The sequence below is a fragment of the Mauremys reevesii genome, linkage group 13, assembly GCF_016161935.1.
Source record: "Mauremys reevesii isolate NIE-2019 linkage group 13, ASM1616193v1, whole genome shotgun sequence".
NCBI lineage: Eukaryota > Metazoa > Chordata > Testudines > Geoemydidae > Mauremys > Mauremys reevesii.
The window spans coordinates 15,251,419-15,275,697 of record NC_052635.1 but is presented as its reverse complement, the minus strand read 5'-3'; the positions used below and the strand labels follow the sequence as shown (position 1 = coordinate 15,275,697).

The 24,279-nt window shown below is 41.9% G+C and overlaps 2 protein-coding genes across 2 annotated transcripts; one reads left to right on the top strand and one right to left on the bottom strand.

Moving 5' to 3' along the window:
- The first annotated feature begins 3,625 nt into the window (after positions 1-3,625).
- On the top strand, positions 3,626-4,645 carry LOC120380096 (olfactory receptor 10A7-like). Its single transcript, XM_039497592.1, has one exon. It carries the CDS (start codon positions 3,626-3,628, stop codon positions 4,643-4,645), a length of 1,020 nt encoding a protein of 339 aa, XP_039353526.1.
- A 5,970-nt stretch (positions 4,646-10,615) lies between these two features.
- Positions 10,616-12,967, bottom strand: LOC120380095 (olfactory receptor 11A1-like). The gene is made up of 2 exons (XM_039497591.1): positions 12,949-12,967; positions 10,616-11,571 (listed from the first exon to the last, which is right to left on the bottom strand). Exons 1-2 carry the CDS (start codon positions 12,965-12,967, stop codon positions 10,616-10,618), a joined length of 975 nt encoding a protein of 324 aa, XP_039353525.1.
- Positions 12,968-24,279: the final 11,312 nt, after the last annotated feature.

The window sequence follows — 24,279 nt, the reverse complement described above, 5'->3', positions numbered from 1 at the left end:
CTCCAAAAAAATGTAAGTACATAAGAAGCAGGAAGCCTGTTTAACAACCAGTGGGGTCACTAGATGATCGAGATGCTAAAAGAACACTTAAGGATTATAAGGCCATTGTGGAGAAACTAAATTAATTATTTGCATCGGTCTTCACAGCTGAGGATGAGAGGGAAATTCCCAAACCTAAGCCATTCTTCTTAGACAAATCTGAGGAACTGTCCCAGACAGAGGTGCCATTAGAGGAGATTTTGGAACAAATTGATAAACTAAACAGTAATAAGTCACCAGGAGCAGATGGTATTCACCCAAGGAACTCAAATGTGAAATTGCAGAACTACTAACTGTAGTTTGTAACCTATCATGTAAATCAGCTTCTGTACCAAATGATTGGAGAATAGTTAATGGGACCCCAATTTTTAAAAAGGGCTCCAGAGGTGATCCTGGCAATTACAGGCTGGTAAGTCTGACTTCGGTACCAGGCAAACTGGTTAAACCTAGAGTAAAGAATAAAATTGTCAGACACATACATGAACATAATTTCTGGGGAAGAGTCAACATGGTTTTTGTAAAGGGAAATCATGCCTCACCAATCTACTAAATTTTTTTCAGGGGGTCAACAAGCATGAGGAAAAGGGGGATCCAGTGGATGTAGTGTACTCAGATTTTCAGAAAGCCTTTGATAAAGACCCTCACCAAAGGCTCTTAAGCAAACTAAGCAGTCATAGGTTAAGAGGGAAGGTCCTCTCATGGATCAGTAACTAGTTAAAAGATAGGAAAAAAAGGGTAGGAATTAATGGTCAGTTTTCAGAATGGAGAGAAGTAAATAATGGTGTCCCCCAGGGGTCTGTACTGGGACCAGTACTATTAAACATATTCATAAATGATCTGGAAAAGGGGGTAAACAGTGAGGTGGCAAAATTTGCAGATGATACAAAATTACTCGAGATAGTAAATTCCCAAGCAGACTGTGAAGAGCTACTAAAGAATCTCTCAAAACTGGGTGACTGGGCAGCAAAATGGCAGATGAAATTCAATGTTGATAAATGCAAAGTAATACACACTGGAAACATAATCCCTACTATACATATAATTTAGCTGTTGCCACTCAAGAAAGCGATCTTCTAGTCATTGTGAATAGTTCTCTGAAAACATCCACTCAAAGTGCAGCGGCAGTCAAAAAAGCGAACACTATGCTGGGAGTCATTAAGAAAGGGATAGATAATATGACAGAAAAATATCATATTATCTCTATATAAAACCATGGTACACCCACATCTTGAATACCATGTGCAGATGTGGTCACCCCATCCCCAAAATATATAGTGGAATTGCAAAAAGGTTCAGAAAAGGGCAACTAAAATGATTAGGGGTATGGAATGGCTTCCATATGAGGAGAGATTAATGAGACTGGGATTTTCAGCTTGGCAAAGAGACGACTAAGAGGGAATATCATAAAGGTCTATAATATCATGACTGGTGTGGAGAAAGTAAATAAGGGAGTGTTATTTACTTCTTCTCAGAACACAAGAACTAAGGGTCACCAAATGAAACCAATAGGCAGCAGGTTTAAAACAAACAAAAGGAAGTGTTTCGTCACACAACACACTGTCAATCTGTGGATGTTGTGAAGGCCAAGACTATAACAGGGTTCAAAAAGGAACTAGATAAGCTCTTTGAGGCTAGGTCCATCAGTGACTATTAACTGGATGAGCAAGATGGTGTCCCTAGCCTCTGTTTGCCAGAAGCTGGGAATGGGAGACTGGGAATGGATCACTTGATGATTACCTGTTGTGTTCATTCCCTCTGGAGCACCTGGTATTGGCCACTGTCAGAAGACAGGATATTGGGCTAGATCGACCTTTGGTCTGACCCAGTATGGCCGTTCTTATGTTCTTATGACTTCATAGGTCTTAAACTGTATATGACTGAGTGTTGTTTCAAAGCCAAATCATTTTTTTTGACATCTAACTGAGGTCTAGGTGAAATGTGAATGACAATATTGGCCTTTGTGTGTTAGCAAACACAATGTTAACTTTCCCCTCTCTTCTCATGCTAGACAACCCTTAATGGTAAATGGATTGTAGATAACTTGAGCTTGGAACAACTCTCAAACTAATTATAAATGTTGCCATTTCACTGATAATACCTTCATATCCTCAGTCTATTATTTACATTGTTCTCCATCAGATGGTGGCCAGGAGAAAGTACAGAATCTCTGTAATGGACAATTATGAATTAATTAACCAACGATGGAAGTTTCCTCATAACTGCCATTTGTTAATGTTTGCCTATAACCTGAACAATAAGGATGTAATTCTTTTATCAATTCATGTCCTAGCTACTAGGATGATCCGAGGAATGGAAAACCTGTCTTATGAAAGGAGACTCAAAGAGCTTGGCTTGTTTAGCCTAGCCAAAAGAAGGTTGAAGGGGGGATATGATTCCTCTTTATAAATATATCAGAGGGATAAATATCAGTGAGGGAGAGGAATTATTTAAGCTTAGTACCAATGTGGACACAAGAACAAATGGATATAAACTGGCCATCAGGAAGTTTAGACTTGAAATTAGATGAAGGTTTCTAACCATTAGAGGAGGGAAGTTCTGGAACAGCCTTCCAAGGGGAGTAGTGGGGGCAAATGACGTATATGGCTTCAAGACTAAGCTTGATAAGTTTTATGGATGGGATGGTATGATGGGATAGCCTAATTTTGGCAATTAATTGATCTTTGATTATTAGCAGGTAAATATACCCAGTAGTCTGTGATGGGATGTTAGATGGGGTGGAATCTGAGTTACTACAGAGAATTCCTTCCTGGGTGCTGGATGATGAGTCTTGCTCACATGTTCAGAGTTTAGCTGATTTTCATATTTGGGGTCGGGAAGGAATTTTAATCCAGGGCAGATTGGCAGAGGCCCTGGAGATTTTTTGCCTTCCTCTGTAGCATGAGGCATGGGTCACTTGCTGCAGGATTTGCTGCACCTTGAGATATTTAAACCATGATTTGAGGACTTCAGTAACTCATACAAATGTTAGGGATGTTTTACAAGAGTGGGTGGGTGAGATTCTGTGTCTTGCATTGTGCAGGAGGTCAGACTAGATGATCATAATGGTCCGTTCTGACCTTAAAGTCTATGAGTCTATTAGAATGATGGGCTATATCCTTATTATTCACAATAATTCTCTAACACTTTTTTTTCAATCCACCTAAATTCCTTTAGACACAAAGGAGTTTCACAGATAAACAGGATCACATTCAAATAAATGCAAAGAATCACCAATGTGATACAAATTAAATGGGAAAAATAAGAGATTTTTCAAAAGTCATGAGAATTGAAAGAAGCCTGGGAAAATCCCAGCATTGTAAATTATTCTTTAATTTGATGTTTTTGTTATTATTATTTTGCTGATGTCGTTGCTTTTGTTGTGGTTAAAGCTATATTAACCACAACAAAAGAAATATTTCCAGTGTGTTCAACACTGCACAAACACATAGTAAGTAACCTGAGCAGGTTCAAATCTAAATAGACAAGAAAGGTTAAAGATGGCAGGGGAAGCCAAGAGAAAAAAAAAGTAAAGTAAATCATAATCTTTATTTTTGGATCATGTATTTCCTTTTCCCTAGATAAAACCATGGTGAATAGAGATCAGGGAAATCAAACATCCATCACAGAGTTCATCCTCCTGGGATTCAAAAATATCCCTGAATTACAGGCTCTTCTCTTCCTGCTCTTTCTAGTGATCTACATTGTGACCATGGCCGGGAACATCCTCATTGTTGTGGTAGTTGTGGCTGATCAGCACCTTCACACCCCCATGTACTTCTTCCTGGGGAATTTGTCCTGCTTTGAAATCTGCTGCACCTCCACCATCCTGCCCAGGATGCTGGCCAGTCTCCTGACTGGGGACAGGACCATTTCAGTCAGAAACTGCTTCTTGCAATATTATTTCTTTGCCTTCCTGGTAGCTGCTGAGTGTTCTCTCTTATCTGTCATGTCTTATGATCAGTATTTAGCCATCTGCAAACCACTGCATTATGCAGCCCTTATGAATGGCAAGGTCTGTGCCATGCTAGCAGCTGCTTCTTGGGTAAGTGGGTTTCTGGCTAGTACCATAATCACCTCCATGATGTCCCAATTCATTTTCTGTGGCCCTAATGAAATTGACCATTTCTTTTGTGATTTCAACCCAATAATAAAACTGTCCTGCAGTGACACCCATCTGGTTGAACTTGCAGTCCTCATTCTGGTCTCAATATTCACCCTGTCCCCATTTCTTACCTTGACATCCTATGTTTATATCATCCTCAGTATCCTGAGAATCCCTTCCACCACTGCCAGGCAAAAGGCCTTTTCCACGTGCTCCTCCCACCTCATCGTGGTGACAATTTTCTATGGGACCCTAATTATTGTGTATCTACTCCCCAAAACCAACATACTGAAAGCCCTGAACAAAGTGTTCTCAGTCTTCTACACTGTTCTGACGCCCCTGGTCAATCCTCTCATCTACAGCCTGAGAAACAGAGAGGTCAAGCAGGCCCTGCAAAAAGCTGTCAATTCATTTGTAGTTTTCACAAGACTTGAGATAGTCCGACCTGCTCGTTCCACCTTGGAGAGAAAATGGGGGAAGGGAACACTTTTGGAAACATTTTAATGTTTTTAACTGAATTGGAAAAGTGAAAAAGATGGATTTTTGCTTTTATTTTTACTCTTCTCTCCATGTTTTAATGGAAAAAATTAAGCAGGAGACTTCCCCCCCCCCATTTTACTTCAATTTCTTAGCTTGTAAGAATGTGAAAAAAGTAAAAAGAACATTTAAAGCTGAGAGAAAATATTTCCTCTCTCTGGAAAAGGATCAGACTTGTATCTCACTTTTCTGACAATAATAAATTACAGAGAAACTTGGAAAACCAGAAAAATATTGAAATGAAAGGGAGGGAAAGTAACACTTTGTCCTCACTTTGCCATTATTAATGCACGTTTCCAGGGGAAAGAAGTAAAAAGTCAAAGTGCAGGTTTTTTCAATAGAAAAAAGGTGGGCAAAGTTGAAACGTGAAAGTGGATGTGGGAATACCCCAAAACTGAAAAAAAAATCAACCAAAAATAGGGAAACAAGTGGAAATATTCAGACAAAATCAGAAGTTTGTTTTCTTTCAACAATTTTCACAGAAAAATCCTCCTCAGCGGCTGTAACTGGGGGGGAATCTGAACTGATTTATTGACTCTGTGAAGCAGGTTCTAGTTGGCCATTATCTGGAAAAATTTAAGGGAACATGAATATGTAATCCATTATACAGGAAGGTAAAGGAAACAGTTGATTTTAAGCACTTGACTACAATGGGATGAATTGTGTTCTTAAATTAACCATTTTTTTCAGACACCTCAACAAAGTGTTTTCTGTCTGCTTCTGTGTTCTAACTACCTCCTAAACAGCCTGAGAAACACTTTGTGAATCAGGGACACACTGGTTGTTCTATCACTCACTCGGTTTCAGGACTAATATTTGCAGTTTCACTGAAGCTCAGGTTGCCACTAGCATGACATTTTGTACTCATTTTTAAGGGCCTGATGATAAGTGTAATGTATGTGGTGTCTATGTCAGATTTTGAGACATCAGAACAAGATTCAGTACAGAGATCTAAGATTGTGCTGGCAGGAAAAGAACTTGCAGAAACAATTCCAGGGTCAATGAATTTTAAACATACAATAAAAATTGAAGTGAATGTTATCAGTTTATATAGATATGTCATAAAATATTTTGATTAAAAATTACAATAAAAGAATAGTAATTCAATTAATAATGCTCATGTTGTGTCAGTCTGGTCTAGGGATGTTTCACAGCCTTTTTAACCTCAATTTTAGGTTTCTGTGAGAATCTTCTGCAATGAAAAAATCAGTCCTCAATGAGATAAATGCACCCCTGGAACCCACAACAGACATTATGGGAAAAGAGGGAGGGGAAGGAAGAGAGTGGGAAAAACAAACAAACATAATAATAATAATTAATAATTATAAATAATGTGTTTTCAATCATAAAAACAGAATATTTCATTCAAAATCTAAAATTTCAATGAAAGGTTTCCATTTTAAAAAGGCCATTTTCCAACATTGTTTCCGCTTCCAAATGAAAAGTTTTGAGCAGTTTTAAATGTTTGTTTTCATTCACATCCATTTTTTTCTTTTCCTTGGGAAGGAAACTTCAAGAAAATGGCCCCAGTTTCAGGCCCAGGTGTGGTAGATTTTCTGGCTGAGTTTGGAAGGGGAGGCAAATGTAGGTGGGGAAAACGAATATTCTCTGTCTCATATCTAGCTCTGTCTGGGATTGAGCTGTTTGCTGAGGTTTGCTATACTAGGGTACCTTCACCTTGAATTTATTGAATCTTTCTTTATTGGACTGGTCAAGTGGATGGTGCACTGGACTGGGTTTAAGCTTAAGTGGGGATTAAAGAGACATGGGTTCTGTGCCCAACTGAGCTACAAATATCCTGTATGATTTAGGAAAGTCCCTCAATCTTCCCTATGCCCTCAATCTTCATCTGTAAAATGGACGTAATCCTCCCCGACCTCACAGGGGGGGTATGTAAAGAAAATCCATTAATGTTTGGGAGATGCTTAGACAGTCATGAGAGCACCTACACAGATACAGAACGCTGCACCCCCTTATGTTCCCTGGTACATCTCCCAGACTGGGATGCTTCAGCATTGAGCTTGTTAGATGGAGTGGAATTTTCCAAAAGCCACTAAACTGTTTAGGAGCCCAAATCCCAATGACTCTAGCAATGGGAGTTAGGCTTCTAAACCACTTAAGTGCTTTTGAAAATGCCACCTGGAGGGCCTGATTTCCAGCAGCTTGACACCTACAACTGAGGACTGATTTCCCAAAAAAGGCTTCACTCCCATTTTGGCAAGGAAAAGAGCCAGGTTTTCCAAAACACTGATCAGCCAGAAACTCCTGAGTCAGAATTTTTTACACAGCTCATCACCCTCCGCACTGTTTGGATAATATGGCCCTTAGTTTGTGCCTTCCCTTTGCCTCCTGCCCTGGGTTTGGCCGACCTGGCTGGCTGCTCCCTGAAGAGGGTATGTCTACACTGCAGTTAGACACCTATGGCTGGATGGTGCCAGCTGACGCAGGCTGCGGGGCTGTTTAATTGCAGTGCACACTTCCACACTTGGGCTGCAGTCCCTGCTTTGAGACCCTCCCACCTCACAGGGTCCTAGAACCCAGATTCCAGCCTAAGCCCAGAAGTCTACGCTATCATGAAACAACACCACAGCCCAAACCCCATGAGCCCGGGTCAGCTGGCACAGGCAGGTCACAGGTGTCTAATTGCAGACACTCTTCCTCTGTTCTGCCTCTCCATCCTGGTCTGAGAGGTCAGACCTAAATGTACAGATCATCCATCCACCAGCTCCCTTGGCCCTATGGGAAGGCAGAGGAAAGACTCACTCATCCTTCCCTCCCATATCCTTGGGCCTCAAATGGAAAGCTGCTTCTTGGCTTAGGGGTTTTAATCTACACTTGATTGAGACAAAAGCACTTATTTCCAAAGGACATGGTTACAGCAGAATCTTGGCTTTAATTTAAAGAACATATTTCTAGGTTTTTAAGTTACAGTGGAAAGTTCAAGGATGGCTCCCAAGTGCAACTGAGACAATGATATTTGCCTGAGTGTGCAGAGAGCCTGAGACAATAGCTCTCAGTGGGGAGAACTGCATCATTTATCTCAGTGGAGTGTTGGACCCACTGGCCTTGGAGAGATGGGGGTGAGGCTGGGCCCACTGTGATCTTCACCTCCTTCTACATTCACAATGTCCTGTGCTGAGATATGGTTGGTGGGGTCCTCCCAAGGCTAGTGGGTCCAACACTCTATTGACATGAATGGTGCAGTTCCCCCAACTGAAAGCTTTTATCTCAGGCTCTCTGCACACTCAGGCCAATGTTGCTGTGTTGGTTACATTTAAGCCAGCTTCTCCCCTCCCCAAACAGTGATTGTGTCAGTCTCTCCACTGACTCAGGCTGTGGCTACAAACACTGCGCAAGCGCTGCGGCGCGGCAGCGCCGCGGCCGGCGCAATCAAGCCGCCGCCGCCAGTGCTGGAGAGAGCTTCCAGCACAGCGTCCTCCCTCCTCCTCTGGGGAATGGGGACAGGGAGCCGCGCGCGCAGCGCCCCAGCAGGCTGACCACACTGGTGCTTTGCGTGCTTTAGCGCGCAGCGCAGCGCTGGAGTGGTTTTCACACTGCTGCTGCCTGCTGCAATTTGTAAGTGTAGCCAAGCCCTCAGACAGGAGTTGCTGCATTGATTACACTCTGGTCAATTCCCTCCTTGGAGAGCTATTGTCTCAGGCTATCTGCACATTCAGGCAGATATCACTGTCTCAGTTACACTTGAGATCCATTTTCAAGCTTTTCCTTGTATCTAAAAAACCCTAGAAACTTCATCTAAAAAAACCTGGTCACGTGACTCCAGGAATTCAGACCATTTACTGCGTGTGTCTTAATTCAAATGTAGGTTAATCTCCCAGCAAAACAGCAGCTTTCAGTTTGCGGCCTGAGGAAAGTAGAGGAAAGGATTAGTGAGCCTTTCTCCTGCCTTCCAAAGAGTCAAGGGAGCTGGTGGTGGATATGTTACATCTAGAGATGATCCATTTTTTTATTTTGCCCAATTATTTATTTTGGTGAAATATGGACTTTTTTTCCTGGCAATAAAAATGTTGTGGAAATTTTCTATTCACAATGATTGGTGCCTACTTAAACCTCCATGATGGGGAAAAATGTTTGGCCATCTCTAAGCCTGGTCCTTTTCCTTAATTGGACAACACAGGCTTGAGCTCCATTTGGATACTCTATTGTGTCTTTAGAGGCATAAGATATCATTTGAAGCAACCAACCTGATGATAACATCATTCCTTGTATTTTATTTGTATGACATTCTCAGGCATTGATTACAAGCTTTTATTATGGTGTGACGATGCGGTTCTGGCAGGACCCAACTGAGAGTGTCAAATCAGGACCAAGTGCTTAAACAGGGCAGTCACAGCCCTAGGCTGGGGTTTTTCCACCTCTAAGGCAAACCAAACCAGCCAGACAAAGGGACTTTGGTCTCACCCCACTGGCTAACCATAAGTCACACAAGCAATTTCCTTAGACACTTCAGTCTCCCAGTATCACCACCAGTGCACTCGTCCTGGGGATAAATGGTTATGAAAACCAACACCCCGATAAAAGAAAAAGGTTCTCTCGATCCCAAAGGACCAAGCCCCAGACCCAGGTCAATATACACATCAGATCTTATCCACAAATCACGCTGTTGCCAATCCTTTAGAATCTAAAATCTAAAGGTTTATTTACAAAGGGAAAAAGGTAGAGATGAGAGGTAGAATTGGTTAAATGGAATCAATTACATACAGTAATGGCAAAGTTCTTAGTTCAGGCTTGCAGCAGTGATGGAGTAAACTGCAGGTTCAAATTAAGTCTCTGGAACATCCCCCGCTGGGATGGGTCCTCAGCCCCTTGTGTAGAGCTTCAGTTTGTAGCAAGGTCCCTCCAGAGTTAAGAAGCAGGATTGAAGACAAGATGGAGATGATGCATCAGCCTTATATAGGCTTTTCCAGGTGTAAGAATCTCTTTGTTCTTACTGTGGAAAATCCCAGCAAAATGGAGTCTGCAGTCACATGGACAAGTCTCTGCATACCTTGCTGAGTTACAAGGCGTGTCTGCCTTCTCTCCATGGGTAAATTGTGTAGCTGATGGTCCTTAATGGGCCATCAAACAGGCTAAGCAGAGCTAACACCAGCTTGTCTGGGATGCTTCCAGAAGACACACAGCACACTTGAATACACACAGCATAGAGCCAACATTCATAACTTCAACTAAAAATGATACAGACATACAGACAGCATAATTATAACCAGCAACCCATAACCTGGTCTTAGACACCTTATATGACCCCCTTTACCTAAGATTTGGTGTCACTACAGGACCTTGGTTGCAACCCATGTTCTATATGGTCCCAATTTATATCAATAACGTCACATATGGAACACAGAGAAACAATATCTGGGAAAAAACATGGTTACCACAACACTGGTTACAACAACATTGGAAACAATAGAGAAACAATGTACAACCGGGGTTACAGCCAGGGATTTGCTTTGATATTTAGTGGTTTGTGTTGCTTACATGACTTGTCAGCTCTGTGCATTCTCAGACGCTACATACGCACCTCACCCAGCCTGACTGTTTAGCCACCCCAAAGAGAAAAGACACCATCATCCCTGTATGTGTCAGTGCTGAACATGAGAGGCTGACAGAGCTGTCCACAATCTCACTTTCTTGTGCCATCTGCTAAATAGACACAGGGAGGGACCATAAAAGCTCAGTAGCTCCAGGCAGATTATCTGCATTTATTTTTTTAAAGATGTGTTCTGAGATTTTCAACGGGAGTTTTCAAATTAATTTCAATAGAGGCTTTTTGCCCAAATCACCCAGGCAGCTTTTAAAACCTCATGCTAAAGGCCAGAATTTCAAAAGTATTTTAGGTGCCTCATGGGAGTTTCAAAAGTATCTTGATTTCAAAATCCCACTTTGTGTCTAAACACCTTAAAATGTGGCCCTTAGCTATTATCTACCCATCTCTACATTCTTTGTGAAAGCCACATATTTACTGACTGCTCGGCTGAAGGCTTCCCTGAAGTCTCTGTTTCTCAGGCTATAGATCAGAGGGTTTACCAGAGGAGTGAGGACCGTGTAGCAAAGAGAGAGCACTTTCTTTAGCACTCTCGGTGTATCATGTTTTGGGAGCATGTAGACAATCATTATGGTCCCATAGAAAATTGTCACCACAATTAGGTGAGAAGAGCAGGTGGAAAAGGCCCTCTGCCTCCCAGTGATGGAAGGGATTCTCAGGATGGTGGTGATGATACACACGTAGGATGTCAAGGTTAGTAGAAATGGAGGCAGAGTGAATACACAGGCTAGGACAGAAGGCAACAATGCCATAAGGCGTGTGTCCCCGCAAGCAAGATTTACCAATAGGCCGGAATCACAATAGAAATGGTCAATTTCATTCGGGCCACAGAATATGAACTGTGACATGAATAATATAAAGATGGCAGTAGCCAAAGAACCATTGAACCATGACCCAGCAGCCAACTGGAGACAAAACCTGGTATTCATCAGAGCTGAATAGTGCAGGGGTTTACATATCGCTAAATACCGATCATAAGACATCGCTGCTAGAAGATAGCATTCTGTACCTGCCAGAGAACCAAAGAAGAACAGTTGTGTAAGGCAGCCACTGACTGAAATGGTCCGATCCCCAGTCAGGAGACTGGCCAGCATCTTGGGCAGGATGGTGGAGGTGTAGCAGGTTTCCAAGAAGGACAAGTTCCCCAGGAAGAAGTACATGGGGGTGTGAAGGTGCTGATCAGTCACAACAAGGACAACAATGAGGACATTCCCAGCCATGGTTGCGATGTAGATCACTAGGAACAGCAGGAAGAAAAGAAGCTTCAGCTCAGGGAGATCCCCGAATCCCAGGAAGATAAATTCTGTGATGGCCGTTTGATTTCTCCATTCTGTTGGCCATGGGTTGACATTAGGAACAAGAAAACAAACTTTGCCATTGAATCAGAAGAACACAGAGTTAACAGTTCATCATGTGTCATTAGTTAATTCCATAAAGATGAAAAATCTCCTTTCTCTCTCCTGGTGACCAGCTCTTACATTATTGTCTAAATTTAGACATCGGGGCATGTGTCTCAGGCATAGAACTGCACACTGTGAGAAGAGCACTGGAAAATTCTTTCTGCCTCTCTGCGGTGGAGGGGTTCTCAGGAAAGTAATGATGATACAGATAACAGATGTCAAAAGAGTTACAAAGGGATCTGACTAAACTGGTTGACTGGGAAAGAAAATGGCAGATAAAATTAAATGTTGATAAATGTAAAATAATGCACTTTGGAAAACATCATCCCAACTATACACACAAAGTGAGGGTCAAAGTTAGCTGTTACCACTCAAGGAAGATCTTGGAGTCATTGTGAATAGTTCTCTGAAACATCCGCTCAGTCTGCAGCAGCAGTCAAAAAAGCAAACAGAATGTTATAAGGAAAGGCACAGATAACAAAACAGAATATATTATACTGTTATTATTTCAATCCATGGTACACCCACACCTTGAATAGTGAGTGCAGTTCTGGTCACCCCATCTCAGAAAAAGATAGATTAGAACTGGAAAAGGTGCACAGAAGGACAATGAAAATGATTAGGGGTATTAACAAGAGTGTCATATGTAAGGCACAAGAGGTAATTGTCCCACCCTATGTGGCAATGCTGAGGACTTAGCTGGAGTAAGGGGTACAATTCTGAGCACCACACATTAGGAAAGATGTGGAGAACTATGAGAAGAGTCCAAAGGAGAGCAACAAAAATGATAAAGAGTTTAGGAAACTTCACTCATGAAGAAAGGTGAGAACAGAATATTGAGGCGGGACATGATAATAGTCTACACACAGGTACTCCTGTTTTTTTTGTGGATACAGACTAACACGGCTGCTACTCTGAAACCTGACACAGGTTAAGGGTTGTTATAATTAAGATGGGAAAAATTGTTCTCTATGTCCACGGAAGGTAGGACAACAAGTAATGGGCTTAGTCTGCTGTAAGGGAGATTTAGGTCAGATGTTAGGAAAATCTTTCTCTCTCTAAGGGTTGTTAAGCTGTGGACTAGGTTTCCGAGGGCTATTGTGGACTCCCCATCACTCAAGGTTTTTAAGACCAGGTTGGCCAAACATCTGTCAGGGAGGGGCTAGGTTTACTTGGTCCTGTCTAGGTGCAGGGGGCTGGGCTAGATGATCCCTTGATGTCCCTTCCAGCCCAACACTTCTATGATTCTATGAAACATTTCATTCTGATGAATTGCCATTTTCTGATGAAACTGGAAAATTTCCTACCAACTTCAGTCCTTATCATTATTCCCTGAGAGTTCAATGGATCCGCAGAGTCTTGTAGTTTCCTGCTTCAGACAAACTGAAAGAGTTTGCTGCTTGCTTTTAACTCAGAGCACTTGTTCTTCAAATTCCCTCTGACAGTCGAACCTTTTCTCTTATCAGATCCTGCTGCTGCCTCCACTTCCCCCCTCATCTCTCCATCAAACCAACTTCCACTGTTGGTGCCTTTGAATTACCTTCCCTTGCTGTGGTCTTCTCTATTGACCTGAAATAAGAGTTTCACTCAGAGCCAGAATCTCCCAGCAAGCCTCTCCTTGTCCTCTCATTCCCTCTTGAGGGTTTGCTCCAACCCCTCACTGCTGTTAGGGAGAGTTTCTTTCCCACTCCTCTGTGACTCTGCTTTCCGTCTGGATCTCTTGCAGAAATCACCCTGCAGCCCTTTCCTCTTTCCCTGGGTGTCAGACCCAGCTCTCTGACAGCTCCCCACATCTCTCTGAGCAGGGGAGCTTGGCTGTCTCCTTCTTTTAGAAAGCCCCATCCCTGAGCTACCTAAACCTAAACTCAAAGGCTGGGTTCAGAGGACAAGGCAGAGGTGGGGGGCAGAGCCCAGCTCCCTCCAAAGGCCAAAGCACCCTTTGCCATCCTGCTAATTTCCTCCTTACATTTTACATGTTGTTGTTATGGTCCTTTCTATCCGCTTCACTTTGTTTGGATTCCCATTATGATACTCCAGGCTTTGTCCTAGTCCCACTGGTTGGTGTGAATGAACCATAACTCCATTGGACTCAATGGGCCAGATCTCTAGCTGAGGACCTTTCACAAGACACGTAGCTCAATTTTCTCACTGTTAAATGGTGCTATGAACACTGACTCACTGCTGTGGGATGGTGAGGCTAAGACTGTTCACAAAGCCCATTCATGCCCCTGTCTGGCAGGTGGGATAGAACCGCAGTCATGAAGATGGTGCTCACCTGTAACCACAGGAGAGCCAAAGCTTGAAGCGATGAGCTCTTGTTTCTCTGTGTTCAGCAGCCAGGACACAGATTCATAAGCTGAAGTTCTTGTGTCTCTCTCTGCAAAATCTGGATCTTCTCAGCAAAGACACCTGCATCTACAAGCAGCTGCCGTGTGCTGTGTTAGAACATGCTATTTCCCCTCTATCTGCACAGTGCAGAGGTTACCACATATTTGTGTCCTTCTCCATGGCAGGCTGCGTCTCCCCTGATTCCACCTCCAAAGAGGCTGAGCCTGGGGAGTTAGTGCTGTGTTTTCTGTGCAGTCAGTACAAACAACTGTCCTAATGCAACCAACTGCCCACACCCAGAGAACTCCCCTTTCTGATCCTGGCCGTAGGAGATCATTGCTCTGCATGGTTGAAATGTAACACATTTCATGGAGTGCATGGCCCTGCAGACACTGACACTGCTGAGTAATCTTTATGCATGTCAGTTGTCCCTTTGTCTTCAGTGGAGAAACTTCATATGTAAGAATGACTAAGAAAAGTGAAGCCTGTCAGACTGGTTTTTCAGGTCATGAAGTTTAGCAAAAACAAAGGATACAGAATGTAAATTTAATCTGTAGTTTGCAAGTGAAGGCTTTGTTTGAAAGGAAATCTCTCTGTCACAAAAACACATTCAAAATACACACACCCAATCCCAATGGAAATATTTACCCCAAGGAACTTTGATATGATTATTAATTATTAATCTTTATTTGTTTGACAATATTCTCTGGCCTCTTCTGAATGATAGCAGAATCAGGGACTTGGAGATTGATTTCCCATTGGAGGAGAATCCAGCGATGTGGAGTCTGGATTATTTTTTGGTGTAACTTGACACTACATGAACCAGTCCTGGAACAGAGGTGGAAAGAAACAACATGCATGGAATTCCTTCTTTTAGGGCTCTTGACCCATGCACCTAGGTCTGTTCTGAAGAAGAAGCTCTATCCCAATATTTATGGACATTATGACAGGAAGCAAACTCTTCTACAGTTTGCAACAGGTCACCGCAAAAGAAACTGAATCACAAACCGAAGAGCCCTACAGCACTTCTTCAGAGACTCACAAGCAAAGGCAAATAAAAAACTTTTAAAACAATGTTTAACAGCGCCACCTGGTGACTACCTTCATAACTATTTCCCTCATGTGCCAAAGCCTCAAGGCATCTCAGGGGCTGCCTATGCCACCAGGGACTGACAGTGCAGTTCCTGATTCTGCTATCGTTTGTGTGGACACTCATTGTAGCAGCTCCCTGCCTTCATACTGTTTTGTGTGGTTAGTAGCAGCAAAGCAGATTCCCTTCGCAATGCTGAGTCCCTTCGCAATGACCATTTCACAGTTATGAGTACACAAACCCTCAGCTGGGTCAGAACTGTCCCTGTTGACCTGGGTTCTGGGTTCATTTCTGTGTGGTTGTCCAACCTCCCCACCTCCAAGGACCCTGTGAGCCTGGTGCTGTTGCCTGGCCCAATCTGGTCCTTATCAGCTGGGTTTAGCCCATATAATGACGTTCCTGGTGAAGTGTGCAGACATCATTGTTTGTGACTGGCCACATGTGCCCTGTGTGTGTAATGCGCACTAGCTGGTTTGCAGGGGCCGTGAGGTGAAGATGGCAGTAGTAACAGGCTCAGATGTGACAGGTGTTCTGTGCCGACGTTCACTCACAAGTTGTACCCAAACGCAGGCATTTTTGTTGATTTGGTTGTGTTTTTCCCTAAACATTTCTTCTTATGAAAAATTGATTTTTTTTATTTTAAAAAATAAATAAAAATGTTGTGGGGCATTGGCTTTTCATTGATTAAATTAAAACTGAAAATGTTTTATTTTGTTTTCAAACCTGAAAAATTAAATCAGTTTTTTTCTCCTATCCCATCTTTTTTCAGTGAAAAATGTGTAAAAACACTAGAAAAAATCCATGAAAAAATGTTAACAGAATGATTTTATGTGTGTGTGAAATTTCTTTCTTTCTTTCTTTCTTTCTTTATACATTTTACAGATGAAAAGAAATCCAGATTTTCTTTTTTGTTCTTCTTGATTCTTTTCTCCCCTTTTCCTCCCACTTCCTTCTTTTACTGTAGAAAGGGGAAAAGAGAGTAGGAAACATCCTCAAAATGGAAAAACAAACAAACAAAAAGGCATTTTTCTATCATCCAAGAACTTGAAAGTATATATTTTTTTAAAAAAGAATATTTAATTTGCTTGCTCCCCCCTATGGAAAATACATATAAATTTTGACCAGATCTAGATGGAGCCTTGAATATTGTTTGTCCAGGTTTATTATCTACAAAGCACTTTATTAGCATTCCAAACACTGTCCGTGTACACTGCCTGTATGCTCATGACCAGGCACCAGCACATTCAACAGAAAGCCATCCCTTAAGTCGTGTGAGCATGAATCAGCCAGCCCAGCACCTGAGAGAGAGAGAGAGAGAAAATCCTTTACTAACCCTTGGAGGCAGCCGGCTGAAATCCTGAAACATGAACTGTAAGGGACATAAGGCATAACCCAGGAGGCAGCCCTTCCCCCCCATTGCTGTCTGTGTAGAGCAAGATGTTTGACTCTGTCATAAGCTGTCTCCATAATGGCAGAATCCCTTTTGTTCTGGCCTAGGAATAGTGTCATTGAGAACTCAGGTCTCTTTTTGAATATTAATTGTATTATATTATATTAGAAATGTTTTAATATAATATAATATAATATAATATAATATAATATAATATAATATAATATAATAAAGCCAAACCAAAATATTGTAATAATTCCCCGTAATTTTTTTAACTAAATTAACAGGTCCCCACAAAACACGTCAGTTGCATTGAATCCGTGTTTTAAAATGGAAAGTTGGAAATTTCAACCAGGTCTAATGATGATGCACCATCCAGTGCCGTATTCAGAAGACAAAACTGTAAACCTCAATTTCACTGCACAAACATAAACTGAGAAAAATATTTCCATCAATAATAACTTAAATTTATGGATATGCAAAGGAAAAAAGTTGTGCTTAAAATTTTGAGAGTTAAAATCCAGCGATTGAGACTTTTGAATTAGGCTTGTTACAAGCAAATGAAGAGTAAAAACAGATATGATTTGTTGATTGATGGATATTTATTGTATATTTTGACATAGGATGTTGATGATTTGTGTTTCAGTGGTTTATAAAGCTTTAGCTTTTTGAACCTCAATGTCTACTGTCATTAAATACTCTCCACCTCTCCATAATTTCACACAACTATGAAAATTTAAATTAACAACAATCTAAAAAATGCTTTAAAAAGCATTGTTATCATCCTTCAGAACTATTTAGAAAAATGAATTCTGCCAAACCTTTGCACAACACAGGACAAAGATTCCCACCCCATGATTCCTGCATTAAGCGCATCACTTCTAGTTGTATATTCTAGGAAGAAATGTCCAGTCTTGAGTTAAAGACTCCAATTGATGGAAAATCCACCACACCTCTTGGAAATCCACCACACTCCATGATGAGCTACTCAGTGAAACACCCCTGTGCAAACGTAGGGCACTGGCCCAATCAGAGCTTGTCTGCTGGCCTGCAGTAGTGGAACTTAGTGGGATTGTGGAAAGGGGATGCATATTCTTGGTACCACAGAAACATAGCTCAAGTTTTTGCCTGATTCATTGTTCTTTCACCCATATTTTCATAGGTATTTTATGCTCTCAATTTCGGGAAGCTCATTCTTTCTTTGGTGGGGACCCAGGGGTGTGCAATAAAATAAAATGAAGTAGAATAAAATAAAATGTTCAATTGCAAGTTTTCCACTTGCATCACTTGTGAACATATTTGATTTCATGCACATTTTTTCTTCCCAGAATGGGGACCAAGGCACAGCTCATATGAATTATTAGTATTAAGAGTTACCCAAAATCGTGAATCGTGTGTATGTGTGTTCGGAAAGACAGGAAAGATGGGGATTTGTTATATAAAGAAACCCTGAACAATTTATGGTTGTTGCTTTCCCTTTAGAAAAGTTTTATTTTAATTTTAATTTATTTTATTTTAGTAATGTTTACTTTAGAAATTTGATTATGTCAAGATGTCAAGCTATAGCTGTTTTTTTTTTGCTGGAGGCTTACTGGATCAAGAGATGAGCACTATGAGCTTTCTCACCCCTTATTTGAAAATTTAACACAAAGAGTTTTTCTCCACAGTGTGCCTGGGAATTTGAGCTAAAACTAAGAGTCACAATTATATGGCTAGCTGCACAGCTGTCCACTTTCTAGTTTCTTTGAGAGCACCCCTGCAGGTGATAAATCTGTTGGTCTTATCTGTCTGGGGATGACATTTCCCAGTTTTCCATTCTTACATGAGAACCTGGGAACACTACTCCACACTTTGGGGTTTGGTGCACCTGTGTTTCCTCCCTTTGGGGCTCTGTGACCAGTGATATCATGACCAAAAGGTTACTTTCATTTAGCAGTTGGAACAAAGCATTAAGGTAAAAAGGATTTTAAAACGGCAAACTTTCTCACATGGAGTTGGCTTCCCATTTTTCTTAGAAAGCTCTCAATAGAGGTTGATGAAGTTTCAATCATCACAGAAAAGAATTTTGATTAGCAAAAGGGGCACATTAACTCAAAGACAATTTCAAACTTTTAAAGCTTTTGCCATTGCTCAGTGTGACAGAATGTGACCATACATATATGTATTAATTGTGTTCTTAGAATTGTATCGCCAGATAATATTGACTTTCCCACTGCAGATGTCATCCATGCTTTTCTCATCTCCAGGCTGGAATGCTGCAGAAAGCTCCTCAGAATTCATCATGGAGAAGGTTTCCCTCCCCTACAGCACAACAATCTGGAGGACTGGTCATTGATTTTTTGCCCTAGGTGCTTATACAATATACACCATAGACCAGGAGTTCCCAAACTGTTGTCCGTGGCCCAAAGGTGGTCCACCAGCGAAACTACATTCTCCAGTCAAGCTCTTGGTAAATCTTAACTCCACATAATTCATGTAATTTAAGTAAAAGCTATATAAATGCAATGTTTTGAGCTGCATATGTTGGATAGAGTATAGAAAAAAACCAAGCTGCAATAGGTCAAGTTTAAGTCTTGTGAGTACAGCGGTGCATTCACTGCAAGGTAACCTTAGCAACATACAAACAGTCTGCCATTTACAACTGTAAAAAAGGTGGACTGTGTTTTTCAGTATTTCAATCTGACATGGATCAATTTACTTTCTGAAAACGAGATGAATGCACTGGTGGAGAAGATAATGGAAGTCCTGGACCATCTACAGCTACACAAAATGAGCCAGCCAAAAAAATAAAGAAAGTGGTAAGAAAATATGACAACAGATACTGGAAGTTTGGATTCTCCTTTGCCAAATTGATTGAGTACCCATTGCCTCAGCGTGTTATAATATAACTGTTATTTTATATTTTAGTTTACAATATTTAATTATTTTCTAATTAGTAGAGAGTAGGATTGGGTCTTTACTTACACAGCACAGAAATTCAGACTTTACACTAAAAAAAAATTAAAACACAATATAGTGTTCCAGTTCAGATAACTATTTTGTTTTAAAATCAACAAATAATAACACAATGTGGATTTTTAACAATTTTGTTAACAGTGTTGTGTTGCTTATTGTTCATTTTTATACAAAATTGTGTTCTCCCTGTTTGAACAGTACATTTTGCTCTTGACATTTTTTAAGTGTAGTTTTAGTAGAGGAGTTTGGTTTCAAAGCACTGGAAACTGGAGGGTTTTTTTATTGCAAATTCCTAAGGATTTCTATTATTACAATTGTTTACATTAAAATGCAAAGGAAAATTTTACATTGGTTACTCACAGTGTTATAGTTATATGTGTGTAATAATTAAAATTAATACGTTTCCTCAAAATGTGTTAACAGTTGGCCACAGTGCCTATTGCAGCTTCACCAGTGGACCTCAGGGAAAAGTGTGGGAACTGCTGCTGTATACTGTAAATGTCACGTTCCAGGCATAACACCATAGCTTCAAACTCTGGACATCCAAGGAAAAGGATTCATAGGAGTATTGAGGTTAATAGTCTATTACCTTGCACCTTGTGCAGTATTCTATTCTATTCTACTAACCGGTACAGATGGGTCTATTCTATTCTATGCTAAACTAGCACATATTGGTCTGCTTCATTCTATTTATTCTATTCTAATTAGAATAGGTGGGTACATTCTATTCTATTAACTAAAACAGAAGAGTCTATTGTATTCTAGAATACATGGGTCTATTCTATTTTATTTTATTCATTTTGATTCTAGACAAGTCTAGTCTAAACAAGAACACACGGGTCTATTCTAATCTAGTCTAGTCTAGTCTAGTCTATTTCTTCCTTCACATTGGTAACTTGGCACCTGTGCAAGGAGAGTGTAAATAGTACATGGCCACTCAAGCTATCTTGAGCTTATTTTGCATGGTTACAAAGGACTCCACAAGGTGCATGGTGATGCTAAATCAGGTCCACATTTCTCTAATGATCCATTTTATTCTCTTGACCTTCCTGTCTCCTTCTCTCTTCTTGTCCTCTCCTTCAGCTCTCTCGCTGTTCTTCCTGCCATCACCCTTACATGGCCATAGGACCCAGTTCTGACCTGTTAACTGCAAAGGGTGTTTTCCAGTGAGTTCAAAGGGAGCAAGAAGGGAACCTAAAACATGACCCAGCAAAAAGGAACACAGGGGATGGGATTTTAACCTGGATCGGTTTGGGCCTGGTCCCACTAGAATCAATGAATAAACCACCAGTCAGTGGGAGCAGAATTAGACCAGCACAGGCTGCTGTTGACAATCCCACCAGGCTCAAGAGGAGCCAGACAACTCCAGTGGGGCAGATGGGGAACAGGACAACTCTGCCCTGAGGGCTCATGACCAAAGCTGACACAGAAGCCTCCGCTGGGGAGGGAGGGACTATGAGCTGAGCCCAGCTGGACTGAAGGTTCAGTTGCTCCCTGTTTTTCCCCCTTTGCTATCTCAAGTTGGACTGTGAGACTGTGGAGGGAAACAGATGGTAGGAAATGGTCCAAGGAAGCCATCTTGAGGCACATGTTAGTGCCTGATACAGGGCCTTGAGTCGAATTCTGGTGGAATACGAGAGCCCAAGCTCCCCTACCAAACGCCCTTGGCTTATAGAGACACAAACCTCATACCATCCCTCATTGGAGTAAAGAGACGATACTGATGCTGAAAGCTTTGTGGCCATGATGAGCCACCTACAGGAGCCAGGAGATCGACTGAGCCTCCTTCCCTGTTGTAAGGATGCAGAGACCTCTAACCTTCATCCTCACAACAGGGAAGGAGGCTCAGTCGATGCAGAGACCTCTAACCAGGACACTGCTGCCCTGAAAGAGAGGTTGAGCTAAAATGGTGAGCCAGCTGGAGGGCCAAATAGACACCCACTGAAAGTTGGGCTGTCTACCTACTGGAGGTGTTGTCGATGGGAGGCAGCAGACACCATGAGGTGCAAATCAAGGTGATCACTGACCTGCCCACTGGATGACCCCATCAGTAAGTCCCACCTCCCATCACAGCATGAAATGTATTTTTGAAAATTCCCATTTATGTGATGAGTCATTTTTAGGTCAGACAATAAGGCTGTGGGATCCAGATTAGTAGACAAAGACAATTTGTATATGATCCATTGTGTATGCCCTATTTGAAAGGCAGGTAGAGAATTTCATATGGAGACATTGCCACAACTATGATATGTAACTACAAGGAGACACACAGCTTCAGGTATGGAAATTAAAGCATTGCTTATTTACTGAGAGAAATTCCAGCACAGGTACTAAACCATTAGCCTACAGAATATTTAAAGAGACAGTGTATTTCTCTGACGGATTTCAATGACTCTGAAAGCAGTATTACAATTTAGTTCTTTTCATCTGTTAATTAACTGAGTTACACCTCTGGAGAGCCCATCTCATGAGGACGCCAAAGATGCCTTAAAAACAGAAGCATTTAAAGACATACACATTCATAGATTAGTACTGCCATGGTGATGAGCACAGTCTACAAAACCATATAGAATAGAATAGAATAGAATAGAATAGAATAGAATAGAATAGATCCCCGGAATATGGTAAGAAAGGAGCTCTTGATTTGGAAGGTACATTAGATACTCTTTTGCCTGATGATTCTCAATGATCTTAAAAATACTTGCTGTATCCTTGTAAAATGTTCAGCAGATTATCATTCTTGGCTTGCCTGATTCTGTTATTTCCTAGTTTTACCTCCAGCCTTGGGGGGAAATTACAAACTTCATTTAATAGCATTAGCTTTCCTACAGCAATTAAATTTGTTAAATAAAGGAAGAAAGTTAAAAAGTGAATGAATTGGAAAGGAAGGGAGACAAAATTACTTTCATAAACATAGACATATGCTCCATCAATTTATATTTAAATCTTAATTTGTTCCTCTATGTATCTTAACCCTTGTTTTTCTTTCTGTTTCCATACACACCTGCCTCTTCATCTCTCTAGATCTTAGTATGTTGATTTACACATTTCTAACCCTTGATTCTATCTATCTATCTATCTATCTATCTATCTATCTATCTATCTATCTATCTATCTATCTATCTATCCCCATACTCCCGCATCTCTCTCTCGCTCTCTCTCTCTTTCTCTCTATCTTCTATTCTGTGCTATTTCTAAGGGCTTGGCTACACTTGAGAGTTACAGCACTGGTGGTGGCTTTACAGCGCTGTAACTTACTCCCCGTCCACACTGGCAAGGCACATACAGCGCTGTATCCCCCTGGTTACAGGGCTGGTTGTACTCCACATCGACGAGAGGAATAAAGAGAAAGCGCCGGTGCTGCAGCGCTGGGGTGCCAGTGTAAACAGTTATTAATCTTACTACACTGTAACTGACCTCCAGAAGTTTCCCATAATGATTTTAAGTAAAGATAACACTCCTTGTTTTGTTGTGATGCCGTTCTTTGTTTTGTTGTGAGCTAGGGGCTCCCGGAGCTGCTTATCTAAAAAACAAACACAGCTCCTGTTTGCTCGAGCAGAGGCAGGCAGGGGGATCCCCTAGTGTTTCCTTGAGAAGAGAAGCAGCACGGCAGGCGGAGGGGAGGGGGGTCCGTTTCGGAGCAGCTGCTTATCTGGTCTGTGAGGAAAAGGCTATTTGCATTTAGTGAATGAGAGAGGGGTGGGGGAAGGGGTCGGCATTTGCAAGGCAGGCAGCTGACACAATGTCAGCTCCAAAAATCCACTCTCTCTCTCCCCCACGCTCCCTGTCACACTCCACTCCCGCCTTTGAAAAGCACGTTGCAGCCACTTGAATGCTGGGATAGCTGCCCATAATGCACCACTCCCAACACCACTGCAAATGCTGCAAATGTGGCCACACTGCAGCACTTTCCCTACACAGCTGTACGAAGACAGCTTTAACTCCCGGCACTGTACAGCTGCAAGTGTAGCCAAACCCTAAGTCTCTTATCTCATCCTGTATTTGTTAATTTACAGATGAACTCTACCACACAATTGTGAGGAGCTGGCACAGGGAAACAGCACTGTCGTGAGTGATTTCATTATCTTGGGATTTTCCAGTAGCCTGTTAGGGCAGGTGCTGCTTTTCCTGGTGTGTTTTGCTATCTACTCTCTCACTCTGTGAGGAAACAGATTCATTGTTCTCATCACAGTGGCTAACCCTGCCCTCCACATCCCCATGTATTTCTTCATGGGGAACTTGTCCTTCCTGGAGATTTGCTATAGCTCAGTTGCCCTGCCCAAGATGATGGGCATCTCCCTCACTGGGTACAATGCCATCTCCTTCATCGGTTGTGCAGCTCAGATGTATTTTCTCCTTCTCCTAGGCTCTGTTGGCTGCCATGGCCTATGACTGCATGTGGCCATATGCCACTCTCTGCGCTATGTGGCCATCATGGAGAGGAGGTCTTGTGCCTGGCTTGTGGTCAGCTCATGGCTGAGTGGGATTCCTGTCTCCATCATCCAGACCACACTAGTCTTCTCCTCCCTGTTCTGTGGCCCCAACTAAATCGACCATTTTTCTGCGATGTGACGCCGGTGCTGTGGCTGGTCTGTGCCGACACATCCCACAATGAGATGTCCAACATCACGGTCACCGTGGTCTTCCTCGCCACCCCCTTCACCCTCATCCTCACCTCCTACGCCCGCATCATCACCACCATCCTGAAAATGTCCTCCCCAGGGAGCAGGCACAGAGCCTTCTCCACCTGCTCTTCACACCTGGTGCTGGTGACACTCTTTTACGGCTCTGGCATTATCATGGGTCTGCGTCCCAGATCCAGCCACATGCCAGAGAATAATAAGCTGCTGTCCCTCTTCTGTATTGTGATCATCC

What these genes read in the sequence shown, in the direction of transcription:
- LOC120380096 (XM_039497592.1), top strand. Translation starts at nt 3,626, where the DNA reads ATGGTGAATAGAGATCAGGGAAATCAAACATCCATCACAGAGTTCATC.